General features: G+C 43.4%; 1 protein-coding gene across 7 annotated transcripts in view; it reads right to left on the reverse strand.

The window, feature by feature from the left end:
- The window catches only part of LOC129710892 (zinc finger and BTB domain-containing protein 7C), a 166382-nt gene that overhangs the window by 15624 nt on the left and 131809 nt on the right, over positions 1 to 18949 (reverse strand). For 5 of the 7 annotated variants that reach the window (XR_008725784.1, XR_008725778.1, XR_008725767.1 and 2 more), the window contains 2 exons: positions 2118 to 2746; positions 1356 to 1425 (listed from right to left, as the gene is read on the reverse strand). Coding sequence is in view for 2 of the 7 variants with exons in the window: in XM_055658274.1 (XP_055514249.1) it covers positions 1415 to 1425; positions 2118 to 2746 (640 nt within the window). In the remaining 5 variants the exon portion in view is untranslated. Of the gene's footprint in view, positions 1 to 614; positions 2747 to 18949 lie in introns of those variants that run through there. The other 2 variants (XM_055658274.1, XM_055658429.1) reach the window with 2 other exon arrangements.

Raw genomic sequence — 18949 nt, forward strand, 5'->3', positions numbered from 1 at the left:
TGTAAGACAGATGTTTTATGAATTCTGGAAAATGGGGTTAGATGAATTGCTTTATGTAGAGAAAGCATTAACATAAACTCAAAACCAAAGGGATTTAATCTACACTTTATATGATACATTGTCGGGTTTCCAAAGGTGAGTGCCTTTACACAAAATATTTTGTTTATTTTGCAGAAGGTAACAGTTGTAAAGAATTCATAACAAAAAAAAACATATTTATACTCCATCTTCTGCAAACAGTGCATTTGCATTCAGTCTGGATATTTAGGAGAAATCAGTAACAGGGAACCAGAGCTGATAAAGGGATCTGATATTCTACAGTCCAGTAGTACTTCCACCTCACCAATCCAGTATATATTGGTTATCATTTCCTGAATCCATGTTTGCATGGAATCCCTGGGTTCGCAATAATGGAGGCTTCCTTGCAACACCATTTTTTTTTTAATGTTGGTAGGTTAAAATTGGCACTATCAAATTTTAAGAATGGAACCTAAATGATATGATGAGATGACGCGGAGAATATCAATAAAATCAGCGGTAAGTATGGATTTTTGATAGGGAGATCGTGTTTGACAAATCTACTGGATTTTCTTTGAAGCTATGACTAGTAGATGGCCAGCATGGACCAAAGGGCCTGGCTCTGTTCTTTATGTATCTGTGCCTTCACGAGAGCCACAGATATGTAGGTTAGAAAACCTACTTTAAACCATTGAATTGGTCAGTATCATTGTCTTGACTGGAAACGTCACCTATCCATGTTCTCTATGGATGCTGCCTGACCCGGGCAATCACAGAAGGACCCAGATTATCAGGCAACTGAACCATCCACGTGCAACTAGAGAGCAGTCCTGAACTACTATCTACCTCATCGGGGACCCTCGGATTGTCTTTGATCGTGCTTTACTGGCTTTAACTTGCTCTGAACATTATTCCCTTATCATATACCTGTACACTGCGAATGGCTCGATTGTAATCATGAATTGTCTTTCCGCTGTATGGTTAGCACGCACCAAAACCTTTCCACTGTACCTCTGTACACGTGACAATAAACTAAAACTGAATACCCGCTGAATTACTCCAGCTTTGAGTCTTGCACAGTTCTCTGAGCTGGATCTCGTCGCCCTAGATGGTTTTTTTTGTTTAAATAGTAGATAAATAAAATTGTGTTTTGGCCTGGAATTGTTTTGTGGTACCTTCTGACTTGGGGTACAATAATAGTGAGTCTTTTTAATCTTATGCTGTTTTTCCCCCATTGTAAATTATCAATTACTGCAAGGTGCAATCATCTTATAAACTAAGGGTATAATTACTTATGACTATCATGGCAAGATTGATAGAGAATGAAGGTGCCCTACCTTATAGCTAAAAATCCAGCAAGTAACATCAGTTCTCCCATTGCATATGCAGTCTGCAGTTATGATTCTTCTGTAAGTGAAGACAGTATGTAAAGCAATCTAATATCCTGATGCTATTTTTCCCTTACCTAAAATATGGAGATGGTCCTTGCATAATATATTCTGCATCTATATAGAAATACAACAAATCAAGAAGTTTTAACCCCTTTATGTTAATCAGAAATTATTTTTCCTTTGTTAACAAACTTCTTAATTAATTAAAGCAACTTAGTTCAATAAATTAAACCAAATACAAATCCGGCAACCTAACCAATGATATTCAGCTGAGAAAACGTTTCTGGTTTTGATCAATGAATGAGCCAATATTGAGATCCCCTTTTAATGCCATGGAAAACTCATTTGAGTTATTTGAAGAGATAGGAGTCACAAGAAGTACATAACATTACAAAAATAATGACATCAATTCTCCCACAAAACATCAGCAAAGGGAAAGGAGTTTCAAGTTCATGTAGGCTACAGTATTCAACTTCTTTGGATCCTTTTGTTTAAATACAATTATATAATAGATCAGTTCTAGATCATTCGGTGGTCTGTAAAATTATTTGTTGAAGACATATTATACATAAAATGTAAAGATAAATTCCCCACTATCGTCCATTTATGTTTCATTTTCCCCTTCAGAAAGTAAATGTCAAACTATGGAAGTGTATCTCTGCATTAATTTCAAGTCGTTTAAAACTCATCATCTTGTTCTTTACTTACTAGTCTCCGGAATAGAAGCAGCAGGATTATATTGCATGCCCCATGGATCACTTGTTGAGAAATAGTGTCGGGGTATGTGAGAGAAAGCATTGTTGTGAGTCAGGCTAAAAGCAAAGATGCTCCTGTCCCTTTCATCCATGACATGGTTCCCATTCAACATGTTTGCCATGAAGTTTTCTCTTTCTTCAACTGCTGTGTTGCTGATGAAGGTCTTGGAATTTTGAGCATCTACATTAAAGTGCTTTTCAATGTAGCCGAGCTCCATCTTGCTTGCCTTTGGAATTCTGTCCTCTTCTTTTGGCAGGATGCTGATGCCGCTTTCATTGGACGTTGTGCCCTGAGATGGGCCGCCCTGTGTGTAGAGGAGGCTGGTGGAGCGCCAGGCAGCAGGTTTACGGCCCCGCCGAGGCCGTGGCAGGCGGCAGCTCAGTCTCTTGATGTGTCTGTGCAGGTGATCAGAGCGGGTAAAACTCTTGAAGCAGTGCACACACTGGTAAGGACGGACGCCTGTGTGTATCCGCATGTGGTTTTTTAAGTCATAGTTATGCACAAACCTAGCATTGCAATGAATACACGTGTAGGGTCTTTCCCCTGTATGCTTTCGCATGTGTATCTTCAGCTTGTCCTGTCTGCAAAACAATAGAAATCATCACAGAAGGAACAACAATGTGCTGGCACAAAGTTCATGATGTGTTCAAAGTTGTATTTTTAATCCTTTCATTTTTTTTTGTACCCTTGATATAGTAAAACATTAAGGCAGTTCACACAGGCGTTAGCAAATGAAGGAGCAAGAAACTGGACAAATTCACCGGGTCAGGTAGCATCTGTGGGGAGTGTGGAAAGGAATTGTCGACATTTCACATCAAAACAATGCATCAGGATGTGGTTACCAAATTAATCACATTACCAACTTCAAATTAACAACAATGGACAGCATGGTATAATTGTTTAAGAAGGAACTGCAGATGCTGGGAAATCGAAGGTACACAAAAATGCTGCAGAAACTCAGCAGGTGCAGCAGCATCTATGGAACGAAGGAAATAGGCAAAGTTTTGGCCCGGAACGTTGACAATTTCCTTCGCTCCATAGATGCTGCTGCACCCGCTGAGTTTCTCCAGCATTTTTGTGTACCTATGGTATAATTGCTGCCTGACAGTGCCAGAGACCCGTGGTCGTTCCGGACTATACGTGCTGTCTGTACGTTGTTTGTACATTCACCCCATAAAGAGAAAGAAGATTGGACTTTTTTGCCTTCCATCACAGTGAGGGATGTGGGGGAATCCACTGTGTTGGATGTTTATGTTAATTTTTATGTAGTTGTGTGTCTTGTTACTTTTTTTTCATATGGCTGTATGGTAATTCGCATATCACTGTACCTTAATTGGTACATGTGCCATAAAAGACCTTTGGAACCTTTGACCTGCATGGGTTTTCTCGTGGTGCTCCATTTTCCTCCCTCACACCAAAGACATACAGGTTTGTCAGTTAAATAGCATGGTATAATTGTAAATTGTCCCCAGTGTGTGTAGGATAGTGCAAGTGTGCTGGAATCGCAGGTCGGCGCGGACTCGGTGAGCCAAAGGGTCTATTTCCGCGCTGTATCTCTAAACTAAATTAAACGACAAAAGGAAACAGAGGGTTGATGATTAGTGGATAAGTCTGTGAGGTAGACTTTAATGAACACCTTAAAGGAGAGATGAAATGGCAGAGTCTGGGAGAGGGAGGTGATTGGAATCGAGAGTTTATAGCCTTCACAGCTGATGTTGTAACTATTAATGGTGAAGTGAGCTAAACTGGAGTATTCATGAAGCCAATAGTGGACGGATGCAGATTTCTCAACAGGTTAAATTGCTGGAAGAGATTACAAGGATAGGAAAGGATGAGGCCATGAAGGGTGAGAATTTTAAAAATGAATAATTTTATTACTGAAGAAAAAGACACAAGGTGCTGGAGTAACCCAACCAGATGCAACTAAATTTAAAGTAGCTCTTTCTTCCCAATAACCCTTTCTGGCTTAAGCCTTCCCTTCACCACCTCCAGTTTAAATTCCATTTGAAATATTTTGGAGGACCAAGAAACCAAGAACCCAAGGTCAGGCAGCATTCCTGGAAAACATGGCAAGGTGATTGGATCAGTCTGAAGAAAGGTCCCGACCCGAAGCATCACCAGTCAGTCTGAAGAAGAGTCCTGACTTGCAATGTCCCTTTTAATATTCTCCAAGGATGTGGCCTAACCCAGTGTTACTCTAACACTTGTGTCTTTTTATGTATTTTTACCAACGTCTGCAGTTCCTTGTTTCTAAATTCTAAATTTTATAACTGGGTCATCAAGATTAAGGGTGGTGATTGAAGAGGACCTGATGCCACTTTGGACGTGGGCAGTGAAATCTTATAAAGGTCAAAGTGATCAAGGTTAGAGAGATCAAGGTTACAGAGATAGGTTGAATAAGTTAGGTCTTTATTCTCTGGAGCGCAGAAGGTTAAGGGGGGACTTGATAGAGGTCTTTAAAATGATGATAGGGATAGACAGAGTTGATGTGGACAAGCTTTTCCCTTTGAGAATAGGGAAGATTCAAACAAGAGGACATGACTTCAGAATTAAGGGGCAGAAGTTTAGGGGTAATATGAGGGGGAACCTCTTTACTCAGAGAGTGGTAGCGGTGTGAAATGAGCTTCCAGTGGAAGTGGTGGAGGCAGGTTCATTGGTATCATTTAAAAATAACTTGGATAGGCATATGGATGAGAAGGGAATGGGGGGTTATGGTATGAGTGCAGGCAGGTGGGACTAAGGGGAAAAAAAGTTGTTTGGCACGGACTTGTAGGGCCGAGATGGCCTGTTTCCGTGCTGTAATTGTTATATGGTTATATGGTTAGCCGGAGTGGAGGTAATACAGGCATGGTGAGACCACACCTGGAGTATTGCGTACAGTTTTGGTCTCCTAATTTGAGGAAATACATTCTTGCCATAGGGGAGTACAGAGAAGGTTCACCAGACTGATTCCTGGGATGTCAAGACTTGATATGAAGAAAGACTGGATAGACTCGGCTTGTACTCGCTAGAATTTAGAAGATTGAGGGGGAATCTTATAGAAACTTACAAAATTCTTAAGGGGGTGGACAGGCTAGATGCAGGAAGATTGTTCCCGATGTTGGGGAAGTCCAGAATAAGGGGTCACAGTTTAAGGATAAGGGGGAAATCTTTTAGGACCGAGATGAGAAAAACATTTTTCAGTGGTGAATGTCTGGAATTCTCTGCCACAGAAGGTAGTTGAGGCCAGTTCATTGGCTATATTTAAGAGGGAGTTAGATGTGGCCCTTGTGGCTAAAGGGATCAGGGGGTATGGAGAGAAGGCAGGTACAGGATACCGAGTTGGATGATCAGCCATGATCATATTGAATGGCGGTGCAGGCTCGAAGGGCCAAATGGCGGACTCCTGCACCTATAGTCTATGTTTCTATGAATTAGTTGAGGCAAGGCACTGTTGGGAAATGTAACTCTGTTGGAATTAGATGCACTTAATGATGGCATGCAAATTTGTTTTAGAAGAGGCAGTTACACTTCAGTGATGGCTCTCTCTCCCATCTGTTCACTAAGTCCTGCCATAAAGATTTTCTCTTTAGACATCGTATTGGTATGTCATCATCCTTCACTGCTAACTCCAGTGTGCTGCTCTTGGTATATTTCGGGGCTGCCAACATTGGGTGAGAGTTGGGAGTGAGAAATTGTGAGAGACCAAGCCCGAGGGAGCTTAGTGACCGAGGGGTGTGGGGGGGGGGGGGGGGGGGGAGGGTGTGTGATGGGGGGAAGGGCGTACAAGGGGGGTCCCGCCCCATGGTTCGAAGCGTTTGCATTTTTCAGCTTGAAATTGTGCAATCTGGTGCATACTGTAGCGAGTTACACTTAAAAGCAATATTTATGCTTTAAATTGGATTAGCTATGAATAAGGTTAGGCAAAATTACATTCCACAGTAGAACCAGGCTCTGACCAACAGATGCAACACATGAATGATCTTAGTGTATTCATGTATGGAAATCAGATTATAATCAAGCATTTGGCCCATGTTGACCAACCTGGTCTCACTGCTCACCTGGTATTACTCCTGACCCTGACTCCAGTTGCATACCTTCTCTTATTCCTGACCCTGAGTCCAGCCTTACACCTGGCCCCCTATTCTACCCTGATCATACCTGCTTAGGTTCCCAGTGCTGAACACTCCCATTGTCCCAGCTTTGACTGCACACCTAGTACTATTCCAGACCTTGACTCTGGATGCACACTTGGCCTTGCTCCTAGCCCCTCTGCACTAACAATATATATGGCATACACATAAAGCCCCAGATCTGACCCCCTGGCCTTAACCTATTACGTTCAAGCCCACAGGTGCTTATCTAATCTTTTATGGGGCACTTCACGACCAAATTTTGTATTACAAAATTTGCTACATCCATTGGCTTTCTTGTTATCTAACATGCTAGTTACTTTGTCAAAGAAGTCATCAATTGGTTGAACACAATTTCTCATCCATGCAAAGTCCAATAACAATATATATTTAAGCAATAATATTCTATTTAATGTAATCTTGAGAGTACATAATATTTTCTGTGGTATTCATAACACAACAATGATAAAAAATGTCTTTGTTTTGATTGCACCTACCAACATGCATACATTATTATATTACAGTTAATATGTACCAAGGGCAATTTTTTGTTCCAATGATCCCCATTCCCAATTACTTTTACACTGAAGTGATTGAAATCCAAGTGAAGTTTAAATAGCATCAGAAAAATAAAACCTCTGGAATGGATGATATTAATATTGGTTGGTTGAAGTCAGTATCAGCACAATTACTATATTAAACTTTGAATCCTCAGATGTCCTGGTTCAAAAGACAGAAAATAACCTCTTCACACATTCCCGTGCAAGTGTCTCTGTCACTCATTTAAAATATGTCCCTTCTTTGAACAAGCTCTTAAACATCGCATCTGAATCAATTTCCATCTGATTACACTCCTTGAGGATGTTCATCTACGTGTTCAATTAATAAAACAACGAGAATGAGGACATTTCTATTCAACCTATCAAAGGAATTTGGGGTGGGGGGAGTTAGAAATAGTCAGTGAGGTAAACAAACATAATAGTGGAGTGGCTGTATGGGTTAATGAGTTATCGGGGCTGTATATTGTGACCGACAGCCTGACATCTTGCATGTCATTTTAATATTACACTTATCCCATCCCCCTGGATATTCCAGATTAATAAATTAAGGTTTTGTCAAATAATGACAAATCGGGCTAATTAGAAATCAATAACATTAGCCAACTCCGCAACATAAAACGCTGAGCATTGGGATCCGGACATCACGGACAACTGGCCTCAGTTCCCTGCTCACATCTGGCAGTGCTTTCTGTCTGAACCAGGGGCCGCGGAGTGTTTTTGAAAATGGGAGGGGCTGAACGATCACTGTGCACTGGCCTTGGGGGGTACCTGGCGAGGGAGTGGTGCAACTGAGTGGGGGGAGGGTGTGGGAGGGGGGTGAGTTGGCAGCACTGTATATTTTCATCAATGAATGTTACAAATCTTAGCCCTCTTGATTTTTACTGGCATCAGTGGGTCCTATAGGGTGATTTCACGAAAGGTCACTGGAGCGTAGATCCGCACCCACGTGACCGAAAATCTGAAGTGGAGTACATGCTCCACTTCAATGCATTTTGAATTTATTTCAAAACGCATTGATAGTTTATGATTATTTAAATGGTAAATGTAGCTTCAGAAGCGTTTTCATTTTGCATGTTAAAACCCACCTGAGAACCATGGGCGATTTTGCAATTTTACTGAGGGATTTTTCACTTTTAAAACTTTTCATATAACAAATGAATAAAGATAAAAAAAAGTCAATAATGCCTTACTTTTGATGAAATGCAGCGAGCAAACGCGATAATTCCCGATATTTTGGATCTTTAAATCTCCACAGCAAATGTCCGCTGGTCATTTCCGCTGGATTTGCACCTTCAGCTCCCTCTTGAATTTACCTTAGTTTCTATCTTTTTTTTGGACTGTAAATTTAGGTAGCTGTGCCTCACGGTCACCCCGACTGGCACAGTAAATTGCAGCTCAAAAACTGTCTGTTTTCGATGTTTTTAACGGGTGTGAAAGTGCGTGTTTTCCCATTCACTAACATGTACCGGATGTATAGCATGTACTCCACTTCAGATTTTCGGTCACGTGGGTGCGGATCTACGCTCCAGTGACCTTTCGTGAAATCACCCTATAAACAGGCAGAACATTTGATGTTCATGGGAGGGGGGCATGCACTCAGGATCCAGGAGTGAGTTCCTCTTTCTATTTCAAATGTAATGCCACAGTTTGGTTGAATAAAGCACAAGCCTACAGACAAGGCAAACTGCTGAAAGAAACACACTACTCTTCTTTGAATAGAGTAATAACAATCTTAAAACCCACTGGAACCATTAGATGAGGCATGTGAGAGGTTATTCCATCCCCCAGCACAGATGCCCTTTTAACACTGACCTCCCTCGGTGCTGCACAGGCTTGCCCATTTAACATAAGGATCCAAAACCCATGGAGTTAAACCTGCGAGCTGAAGTATGTCTTACCGATTGAGACAAACTACCAGTTTGCTGAAAAGTTCACTGAACGTAGTGCATGTGCATCTCAGTAGTTTGCACTCTACAAATGCTGCCAAATGAGTACTTTACTGTGGCCTGAAATAGCACTTCAGAAAGTGGTTATTTGGAGCAGGTGGCTGCAGAAACTGAATATAATCCAACATTCAAAGATCTGCCCATGGAGGAACGTAAGAAACATACAGTTCTGCTCAGGGTAACTTCAACTTTGGGGAAAACCTAATGTATCTAATAGACTTGGCAATATATACACCAAGAGAGGTGTAAAACTGGATATTAACCATGTAGGGAATTGGGAAGGAAGGTGGATTAATACTGCCTTTGGCAGAGGGAAACAACATTTAGTGGCTTGCCCCCAAAACAAATGAAAATAAAACACCAGTTGGATCTATAGTGGTGTCACAGATGGAAGTGTTTGGCTGCATGTGTTAGCTGGCATGTGCTTGAATGCAAAAGGGAATTCACACCTGGAAAATGCATGAAAAGCTCTTCCCAGAATGTTTCTGCATTAAGCACATCCACAGGCAAGTCTTGGAAAAGTCTTGTAACAGAGTTAATCTACAGTGGTTCAACGGTACGTTTGGTTTAAACCTTGCTCTACATTTGTAATTTTTGTATTTTTAATTGTTAATAATGACAATCACCCATTTAGTATTCACTGTAAATGATAAATTCAGCAACATAGATTTAAATACACTTGTAGTGGGTAATCTACACTAAATATACAGGTTAACGTTTCCTTTAAATTGGCTGTAATTCTGCCATAGATATTCCCCACTCCACCCCAATCCTAACCAAACTATATCTCTAATTTATATCATCTATACACCGGCAGCACTTACTTGACAATTATTTTAAATCGGCTAGTAGATGTAGTGTGGGTCAATATTCATCTTTCAACCATAACTAACAGAGAATGAGCTACAATGCCAAAAGCTCTGGCTGCAAACAGCAGGCCAGGAATACATTGAGCGCAGGTAGGAGCAGAGGATGGAGCTTAGTTTGTCAATAAAATTAATTCCTGAACCTGACAGAATATCATTCCAAAAAAATGATGACCATCAAAAATGCATTCAGGCTTCGATCCACAGTTTATCTTCTAAAGTATGCTTCATGAAGAGCAGAGTTAATTGAAGAGAATTATTGTTGTTATATTCATAGAATAACTTGCTCAATGTCAAATTGTTTTTACTGAGACGTTAGTATTTTTATGAGCTAACGATTGTCCAATTATTATCAATTCCTTCTTTGTCATTAAGCCACATAAACTCCTACTGGGTTATTTCAACCCTGCTTCTTGTTTCTGGTCACATTGTGGCAATGTTACTGGTAGACCAGAAGTTCCCAAACTGGCATTAGGTTTCAACTAAAGACCATAAGACCTACGAGCAAAATTAGGCCATTCGGCCCATCGGGTCTACTTCGTCATTCGATCATCTACTCATCATTCAGTTGATCTATTTTTCCCTCTCAACCTCATTCTCCTGCCTTCTCTCTGTAATCTTTGATGCCTTTACGAATCAAGCACCTATCAATCTCTGCCTTAAAAATACCCAATGTTGTGGCACCAAAGCTGGCTGCAGCAACGAATTACACTCAATCACCACCCTCTAGCTAAAGAAACTCCTCCTCATACCCATTCTAAAGGTACGTCCCTTTATTGTGAGGCTGTGCTCTCGGGTCCTAGATTCTCCCGTTAAAGGAAACATCCATTAATTCTGGACCCTTCATTGTTTGGTAGGTTTGAATGTGGTTCCCCCTCATCCTTCTAAACTCCAGCAAGTACAGGCCCAGCGCCATCAAACACTCCTCATACATTAACCCAATCATCCTCGGGATAATTTCCACAAACCTTCTCTGGAGTCCAATGGCAGCGCATCCTTCCTTAGATATGGGGCCCAAAACTGCTCATCTATATATATCTATCTATTGCTAAAACTATTATCTTGTTTGTGTGTATGTATATGTGTCTGTGGGTGTGTGTCATCTGGGCACAATCTGCTTAATTCTCATTTTATTCCAAACGCTAGACCACAGGCTTCCCATTTTCACACAGTCTACTCATATTTTTCCCCTCGAGACAAGAAACATCTTCCCGTCGCATTCCCACCTATATTTCCCAACTTTTTAATCCTTTAAAGTTTTAAAAACAGCCCAAAAACTCACCCATTTCAGACCTCCCCCCTCATTCTCTTCCGTCTCTCCCCCTCTTCCCCCCTCTCCCTCTCTCTCTCTCCCTCCCTCTCTACCCATCCTCCCTCTCTACCCCCCCTCACCCCCCCCCCCCCCCCTTCCCACCTCTCTACCACCCCTCTCTCTCTAGGGAGTGGTGAGTATTGGGACCTATGTTTAAGTGGTGAAATATTGCTTTCTGGGACCAGCCCTCTCCAGTGACACCTACAATAGCGCTACAATTTTTGGCCCACCTTACTCACCATTGTCCTGTGATGTAAATGAAACAAATTTTGTTCAGATTTATGTAATATTTTACATGTATGACTTTTAAAATGTAAACTTTTTTAAAAACTATTTTCCACTTGTCCTGCCCGTCAGCCACGTTTCAGTGACGTCACAATGGGATTCCGAATCTTATTTACATAAAACGAACGCGATTCTCGATAAAAAAACTCAGTTTTAGTCAAATTCTTCCATTTTCATTAACATTACATTACATTGTGTTTAGGTTATTTTAAAGAAAAAACACAATTTTCATTGAGAATTCCATTTTAAAAATATCATCGCGATTTTCATTGGGGGGGGGGGGGGGGGTGGGATAAGGGGGAGGTTTCATTAAAAAATACGCGATTTTCATTGTGAGGGGATGGGATGGGGGGAGGTGAGGAGGGGTGCAGGGGGGGGATAGAGGGAGAAGAGGGGGGTAGGGAGGGGAGAGGGGTTATGGAGGGAGGGAGAGGTGAGGGGGGGGGAGTTGGGGAGGAGGAGAGGGGAAAGAAGAGGGAGGGTGAAGAGGAGTCTGCACCTGGTCTAGTTATTACATTCTAAATGTGGCCTCAATAGACAATAGGTGCAGGAGGAGGCCGTTCGGCCCTAAGAGCCAGCACCGCCATTCAATGTGATCATGGCTGATCACCCACAATCAGTGCCCCGTTCCTGCCTTCTCCCCATATCCCTTGATACCGCTATCTTTAAAAGCTCTATCTAACTCTTTTAAAAGCATCCAGAGAACTGGCCTCCACTGCCCTCTGAGGCAGAGAATTCCACAGACTTACAACCCTCGGCGTGAAAAATTATTTCCTCATCTCCATTCTAAATGGCTTACCCCTTATTACTTGCGCCTTGTAAGCCCTCTGCATTATATCCTTGCTTTTATATTCTAGTCCCCTTGAAATGAGTGCTAGCATTGTATTTGCCTTCCTTTCCGCCAACTCAACTTGCAAAGTAACCTTCTGGGAATCCTGCACCAGCACTCCCAAGCCCCTTTGCATCTCCATTTCCTGAATCCCCTCCCTATTTGGAAAATAGTCTCCACCTTTATTCCTTCTACCAAGTGTATGACCGTACATGTTGTTGTGCTGTATTCCATTTGCCACTTCTTTGCCCACTCTCCTGTCCAAGTCCATCTGCAGTCTCCTTGCTTCCTCAATACTGCTTGATGTTGTCAAGCTGGAAAAGGTGCAGAGAAGATTTACGAGAATGTTGCCAAAACTCAAGGGCCTGAGCTATAGGGAGCGGTTGAGGCTAGGACTCTATTCCTTGGAGCACAGGTGGATGAGGGGCAATCTTATAGAAGTGTATGATATTGTGAGAAGAATAGATCGGGTAAATGCACAGAGAGAATCGAGAAGCAGGGCACATTGGTTTAAGGTGAGGGGGGAATGATTTAATAGGAACCTGAAGGGTAACCTTTTTACACAAAGGGTGGTGGGTATACGGAACGAGCTGCTGGGGGCAGTAGAAATTATCACAATGTTTAAGAAACATTTAGACAGGTGCAAGGATAGGATAACTTTAAGAGGGGGTCAAACACAGGCAGTAGGTATTAGCGTTGAAGGGACATCTTCTAATTAGGATCTAGTCACAGAGTGATACAGTGTGGAAACAGGCCCTTTGCCCAACTCGCCCACACCAGGCAACAATGTCCCAGCTACGCTAGTTCCACTTGCCTGCGCTTGGTCCATCTCCCTCCAAACCTGTCCTATATATGTCCTCTGGTCCTCGATTCCCCTACCCCGGGCAAAAGACTGTGCATCTACCCGATCAATTCCTCTCATGATTTTGCATACCCCTATAAGATGTCCACTCATCCTCCTGTGCTCCATGGATTAGAGACCCAGCCTACTCCACCTCTCCCTATATCACACCCACTAGTCCTCTCAACATCCTCGTAAATCTTTTCTGAACCCTTTCAAGCTTGACAATATATTTCCTGTAACATGGTGCCCAGAACTGAACACAATATTCTAAATGTGGTCTCACCAACATCTTATACAACTTCAACATGACCTCCCAACTTCGATACTCAATACTCTGACTGATGAAGGCCAAAGTGCCGCCAAAAGCCTTTTTGACCACCTTATCCACCAGGACTCGACCTTTATGGAACCATGTACCTGCACTCCTAGTTCCCTCTGCTCTACAACACTACCCAGAGGCCTACCGTTTACTGTGTACATCCTGCCCTTGTTTGACATCCCAAAATACAACACCTCACACTTCTCCGTATTAAACTTCATCAACCATTCCTCCGCCCACCTGGCCAAACAATCCAGATCCTGCTGCAATCTTTCACAACCATCTTCACTATCTGCAAAACCACTCACTTGTATTTAACAAGAATTACAAGTGAATCAAACCATGTAAAGATGGCAGGCTTGCTTCCCACAGGACACCAGTGAGGGAGATGGGATTTTACAGAAACCTTTTGGTCAATTATTTTGGCAGAGACTAATTTTTTACATTCAGATTTATTTAATAACCTAAACATAGCCTGTCAAACTACCGTTACAGGATTTACATCTGTATTTCTGAGATCATTAATCCACTCCTTTAGTTATCAGTACATATAATAATCACTAATGTGTTATCCCAGTAAACTACCTGATTGCAATTTGTGTTGCTATCATGCCTAATCTTACTGACAATGCACACATATACTTTCTAACAAGAATTGCTACATTCCTACCACAAGTGGCTGGACAATCTTGAATTGGCAAGGCATAGGAGACTTTGTATCGTTGCTAGTCAATGGGATTAGTACACATGGGTACTTGATGGTTGGCATGGCAGGGTGTGTCAAATAACATGTTTGCATGCTCTATGAGTCTATAGGGTGTATTCCCATCTCAAAATGTGGGTAACCAAACAAAATGAACTCTAATCAGTAAAAAACAAACACCAATTAACACTTGAACATCTGCTCAAAACCCTGGTTACACAAAAAAGCAGGAGAAACTCAGCGGGTGCAGCAGCATCTATGGAGCGAAGGAAATAGGCAACGTTTCGGGCCGAAACCCTTCTTCAGACTGATCGGGGGCGGGGGTGGGTGGGGACAAGAAAGGGAAAAGCAGGAGGAGCCCGAAGGCTGGGGGATGGGAGGAGACAGCAGGGGGGCTGAGGAAGGGGAGGAGACAGCAAGGACTAACAAAATTGGGAGAATTCGATGTTCATGCCCCCGGGATGCAGACTCCCCAAACGGAATATGAGGTGCTGTTCCTCCAATTTCCGGTGCTGCTCGCTGTGGCCATGGAGGAGACCCAGGACAGAGAGGTCGGAGACGGAGTGGGAGGGGGAGTTGAAGTGCTGAGCCACCGGGAGGTCAGCTTGGTTATTGCGGACCGAGCGGAGGTGTTCGGCGAAACGATCGCCCAACCTCCGCTTGGTCTCACCGATATAGATCTGCTGACATCTAGAGCAGCGGACGCAATAGATGAGGTTGGAAGAGATGCAGGTAAACCTCTGTCGCACCTGGAACGATTGCTTGGGTCCTTGAACGGAGTCGAGGGGGGAGGTAAAGAGACAAGTGTTGCATCTCTTGCGGTTGCAAGGGAAAGTGCCCGGGGAGGGGGTGGACCGAGAGGGAAGGGAAGAATTGACAAGGGAGTTATGGAGGGAGAGGTCTTTGCGGAAGGCAGATATGGGGGGAGATGGGAAGATGTGGCGCGTGGTGGGGTCACGTTGGAGGTGGCGAAACTGACGGAGGATTACTTTTTGTATGTGACGGCTGGTGGGGTGAAAGGTGAGGACTAGGGGGACTCGGCCCTTGTTGCGAGTGCGGGGATGGGGAGAGAGAGCAGTGTTGCGGGGATGGAAGAGACCCTGGTGCGAGCCTCATTTATGGTGGAGGAGGGGAACCCCCGTTCCCTGAATAGTGAGGACATTTCAGATGTCCTGGTGTGGAACGCCTCATCCGTGGAGCAGATGCAGCGTAGACGGAGGAATTGGGAGTACCCTTCTTTTTCAGCATGCTTTTGGCCTTCTCATTGCCAGTTTATTCATTTTATTTCCTGTTTTTTCCCCACATCCTCTGAAGCTTTATGAGGAATAGTCTAAAGATGTACAAAATTGAATGATGTATTGCACAAATCGTTCTGCAGTCTAACAGTTAAAATCTCTTTAACATAGAACTTTGTTCAGTATAAATACACAATGAAATCTATTCATAGTCACAAAGAATAAATGCAATGTTGAATCACGATAATTGAATATTGTGCCGTAGTGTAAATTATTGACTCCAAACCACAGCCTCTTTCAAAAACAAAGACAAACAAAGTATTTTAAATTAAATATTAATTTTTGAAATTCAGTTCATCCACAAATCGCACACAAGCCTTTTCCTACTGTACCAACATTATTTGTTTAAGATAGAGCAGAGGAAAGGGAAATTAGGATAGAAACAAAAGGCAGGAAGGGCAAATGCAAAAATGGAAGGCAGAGGAATCATGAAGAAAAAATAAACAGGGTCACAGGACAAAATGTTAAATGTACGAAACGTGTTTAAAGACAAGCTGAAACATTTTGCACCATAATGCATGCAGCATTCGTAATATATTGGATTAATTAATCATGAAAATAGTTATAAATGTGTATGATAAAAACGAACAGCTGCAGGAAGTTAATGGGCCAGCCAGCATCTGTGACAGGAAATGGACAGGCGACATTCTGAAAGAGGGTTCTGTCCCAAGATGTTATACAGCGTCAACCAACATGCCCCACCTAGTACACTAGTCCCACCTGCCTGCATTTGGCCAATATCAAGTCAAGTCAAGTCATATCACTCTAATCCTATCTTATCCATGTACCTGTCCAAATGTTTCTTAAATGTTGTGATAGTACCTGCAACTGTCACAGAGTCATAGAGTGATACAGTATGGAAACAGGCCCATCGGCCCAACTTGCCCACACCAGCCAACATGTCCCAGTACACTAGTCCCACCTTGGTCCATATCCCTCCAAACCTATCCTATCCATGTACCAGTAACTGTTTCTTAAACGTTGGGATAGTCCCAGCATCAACTACCTCATCTGGCAGCTTGTTCCATACACCCACCAACCACCCTTTGAGTGAAAAAGTTACCCCTCGGATTCCTATTAAATCTTCTCTCCGTCACCTTGAACCTATGTCCTCTGGCCCTAGATTACCCCAGTCTGGGCAAGAAACTCTGTGCATCTACCCGATCTATTCCTCTCATGATTTTGTGCACCTCTATAAGATCACCCCTCATCCTCCTGCTTCCAAGGAATAGAGACCCAGCCTACTCAACCAAATCTGTCCATTTCCCTCCACAGACACTGAGTTCCTCCAGCATGTTGTTATTTGTTCAAGACTCCAACATGTATAAGATGTTGATGAGAACTGTACATGGAATGTTGTTAGCAGTTCTGTTCACCATACTATAACAAAGAAATGATTAAACTGTATGAAATGTACAAAAGGTTCACAAGAATGTTGCAGGGACCTGTGGGCTTGAGTTATGAGAAGAGACAGGATATGTTGGGACTGTTTACCTTGGAGCGAAGAAGGCTAAGGGGTGACCCCGTTGAGGTTTATAATATCATTTTAATACTTTTTTATATTTTAATTTAATAATAAATCAAATCTCAAGAAGGTCATGCCGAACTTCTACCAACACATCACGTGTGCCACCGGTGGTCTGACCAGTCAGAGGCCATGCTGCAAGATGCACTGAGCGATGTCGACTGGAATATGTTCGAAGCAAGTTCCAGTGACGTCAGTGAGTTTGCGGAAGCAGTCACGGACTTCATCGCAACAGTAACCGACAACATCGTCCCCACGGTAAGGGTAAGCACCTTTCCGAACCAAAAACCCTGGGTAGACAGGTCTGTTCGTGTGGCCCTGAATGCTCGCACCGCTGCCTACAACTCGGGCCTGGCATCAGGAAACATGGACGTCTACAAGGCAGAGTCCTACCGACTGCGAAGGGCGGTGAAGGACGCAAAGAGAAGGTACAGAGACAAGATGGAGTTACAGATGGAGCAGCAGGACACCAGAAGCCTGTGGCAGGGGTTACGGATTGTAACCAACTACCGGAGCACCCCACCCTCATCCGCAAGTGCCGGCACCTCCCTAGCTGACGACCTGAACTCCTTTTACGCTTGTTTCGAGAGGGGCAACACCACTCCAGATTTGCCGACTATCGACAATACCGCCAGCGGGCTGGCTAACGAAGCTGAAGGGAGGAATGTGCACACATTCTCGCTGTCCGAGCACGACGTGAGGAGAGCACTGACATGGGTGAACACGAGAAAAGCTGCAGGCCCCGATGGCATCTCGGGGCGAGTACTCAAGTCCTGTGCTACGCAGCTAGCTCCAGTGCTCACTACATTATAGAAACATAGAAATTAGGTGCAGGAGTAGGCCATTCGGCCCTTCGAGCCTGCACCGCCATTCAATATGATCATGGCTGATCATCCAACTCAGTATCCCGTACCTGCCTTCTCTCCATACCCCCTGATCCCCTTAGCCACAAGGACCACATCTAACTCCCTCTTAAATATAGCCAATGAACTGGCCTCAACTACCCTCTGTGGCAGAGAGTTCCAGAGATTCACCACTCTCTGTGTGAAAAAGGTTCTTCTCATCTCGGTTTTAAAGGATTTCCCCTTTATCCTTAAGCTGTGACCCCTTGTCCTGGACTTCCCTAACATCGGGAACAATCTTCCTGCATCTAGCCTGTCCAACCCCTTAAGAATTTTGTAAGTTTCTATAAGATCCCCTCTCAATCTTCTAAATTCTAGAGAGTATAAACCAAGTCTATCCAGTCTTTCTTCATAAGACAGTCCTGACATCCCAGGAATCAGTCTGGTGAACCGTCTCTGCACTCCCTCTATGGCAATAATGTCCTTCCTCAGATTTGGAGACCAAAACTGTACGCAATACTCCAGGTGTGGTCTCACCAAGACCCTGTACAACTGCAGTAGAACCTCTCTGCTCCTATACTCAAATCCTTTTGCAATGAAAGCTAACATACCATTCGCTTTCTTTACTGCCTGCTGCACCTGCATGCCTACCTTCAATGACTGGTGTACCATGACACCCAGGTCTCGCTGCATCTCCCCCTTTCCCAATCGGCCACCATTTAGATAATAGTCTGCTTTCCTGTTTTTGCCACCAAAATGGATAACCTCACATTTATCCACATTATACTGCATCTGCCAAACATTTGCCCCCTCACCCAGCCTATCCAAGTCACCCTGCAGTCTCCTAGCATCCTCCTCACAGCTAACACTGCCCCCCAGCTTAGTGTCATCTGCAAACTTGGAGATATTGCCTTCAATTCCCTCATCCAGATCATTAATATATATTGTAAATAGCTGGGGTCCCAGTACTGAGCCTTGGGGTACCCCACTAGTCACTGCCTGCCATTGTGAAAAGGACCCGTTTACTCCTACTCTTTGCTTCCTGTTTGCCAGCCAGTTCTCTATCCACATCAATACTGAACCCCCAATGCCTTGTGCTTTAATTTTGTGCATTATTCAACCTCTCCCTGGACAAGTCCATGGTCCCTGCCTGCTTCAAAAAATCCATCATTGTACCGGTACCAAAAAATGCCTCCCCAGCCTGTCTGAATGATTACCGTCCAGTGGCCCTTACCTCGGTAGTCATGAAATGCTTTGAGAGGCTGGTGAAGAAACACATCTGCGCCTTCCTCCCTCGGAACATGGACCCGTTGCAGTTCGCATACCGTCCGAACAGGTCCACGGAC

Source organism: Leucoraja erinacea, chromosome 1 (assembly GCF_028641065.1).
Source record: "Leucoraja erinacea ecotype New England chromosome 1, Leri_hhj_1, whole genome shotgun sequence".
Taxonomy (NCBI): domain Eukaryota; kingdom Metazoa; phylum Chordata; class Chondrichthyes; order Rajiformes; family Rajidae; genus Leucoraja; species Leucoraja erinaceus.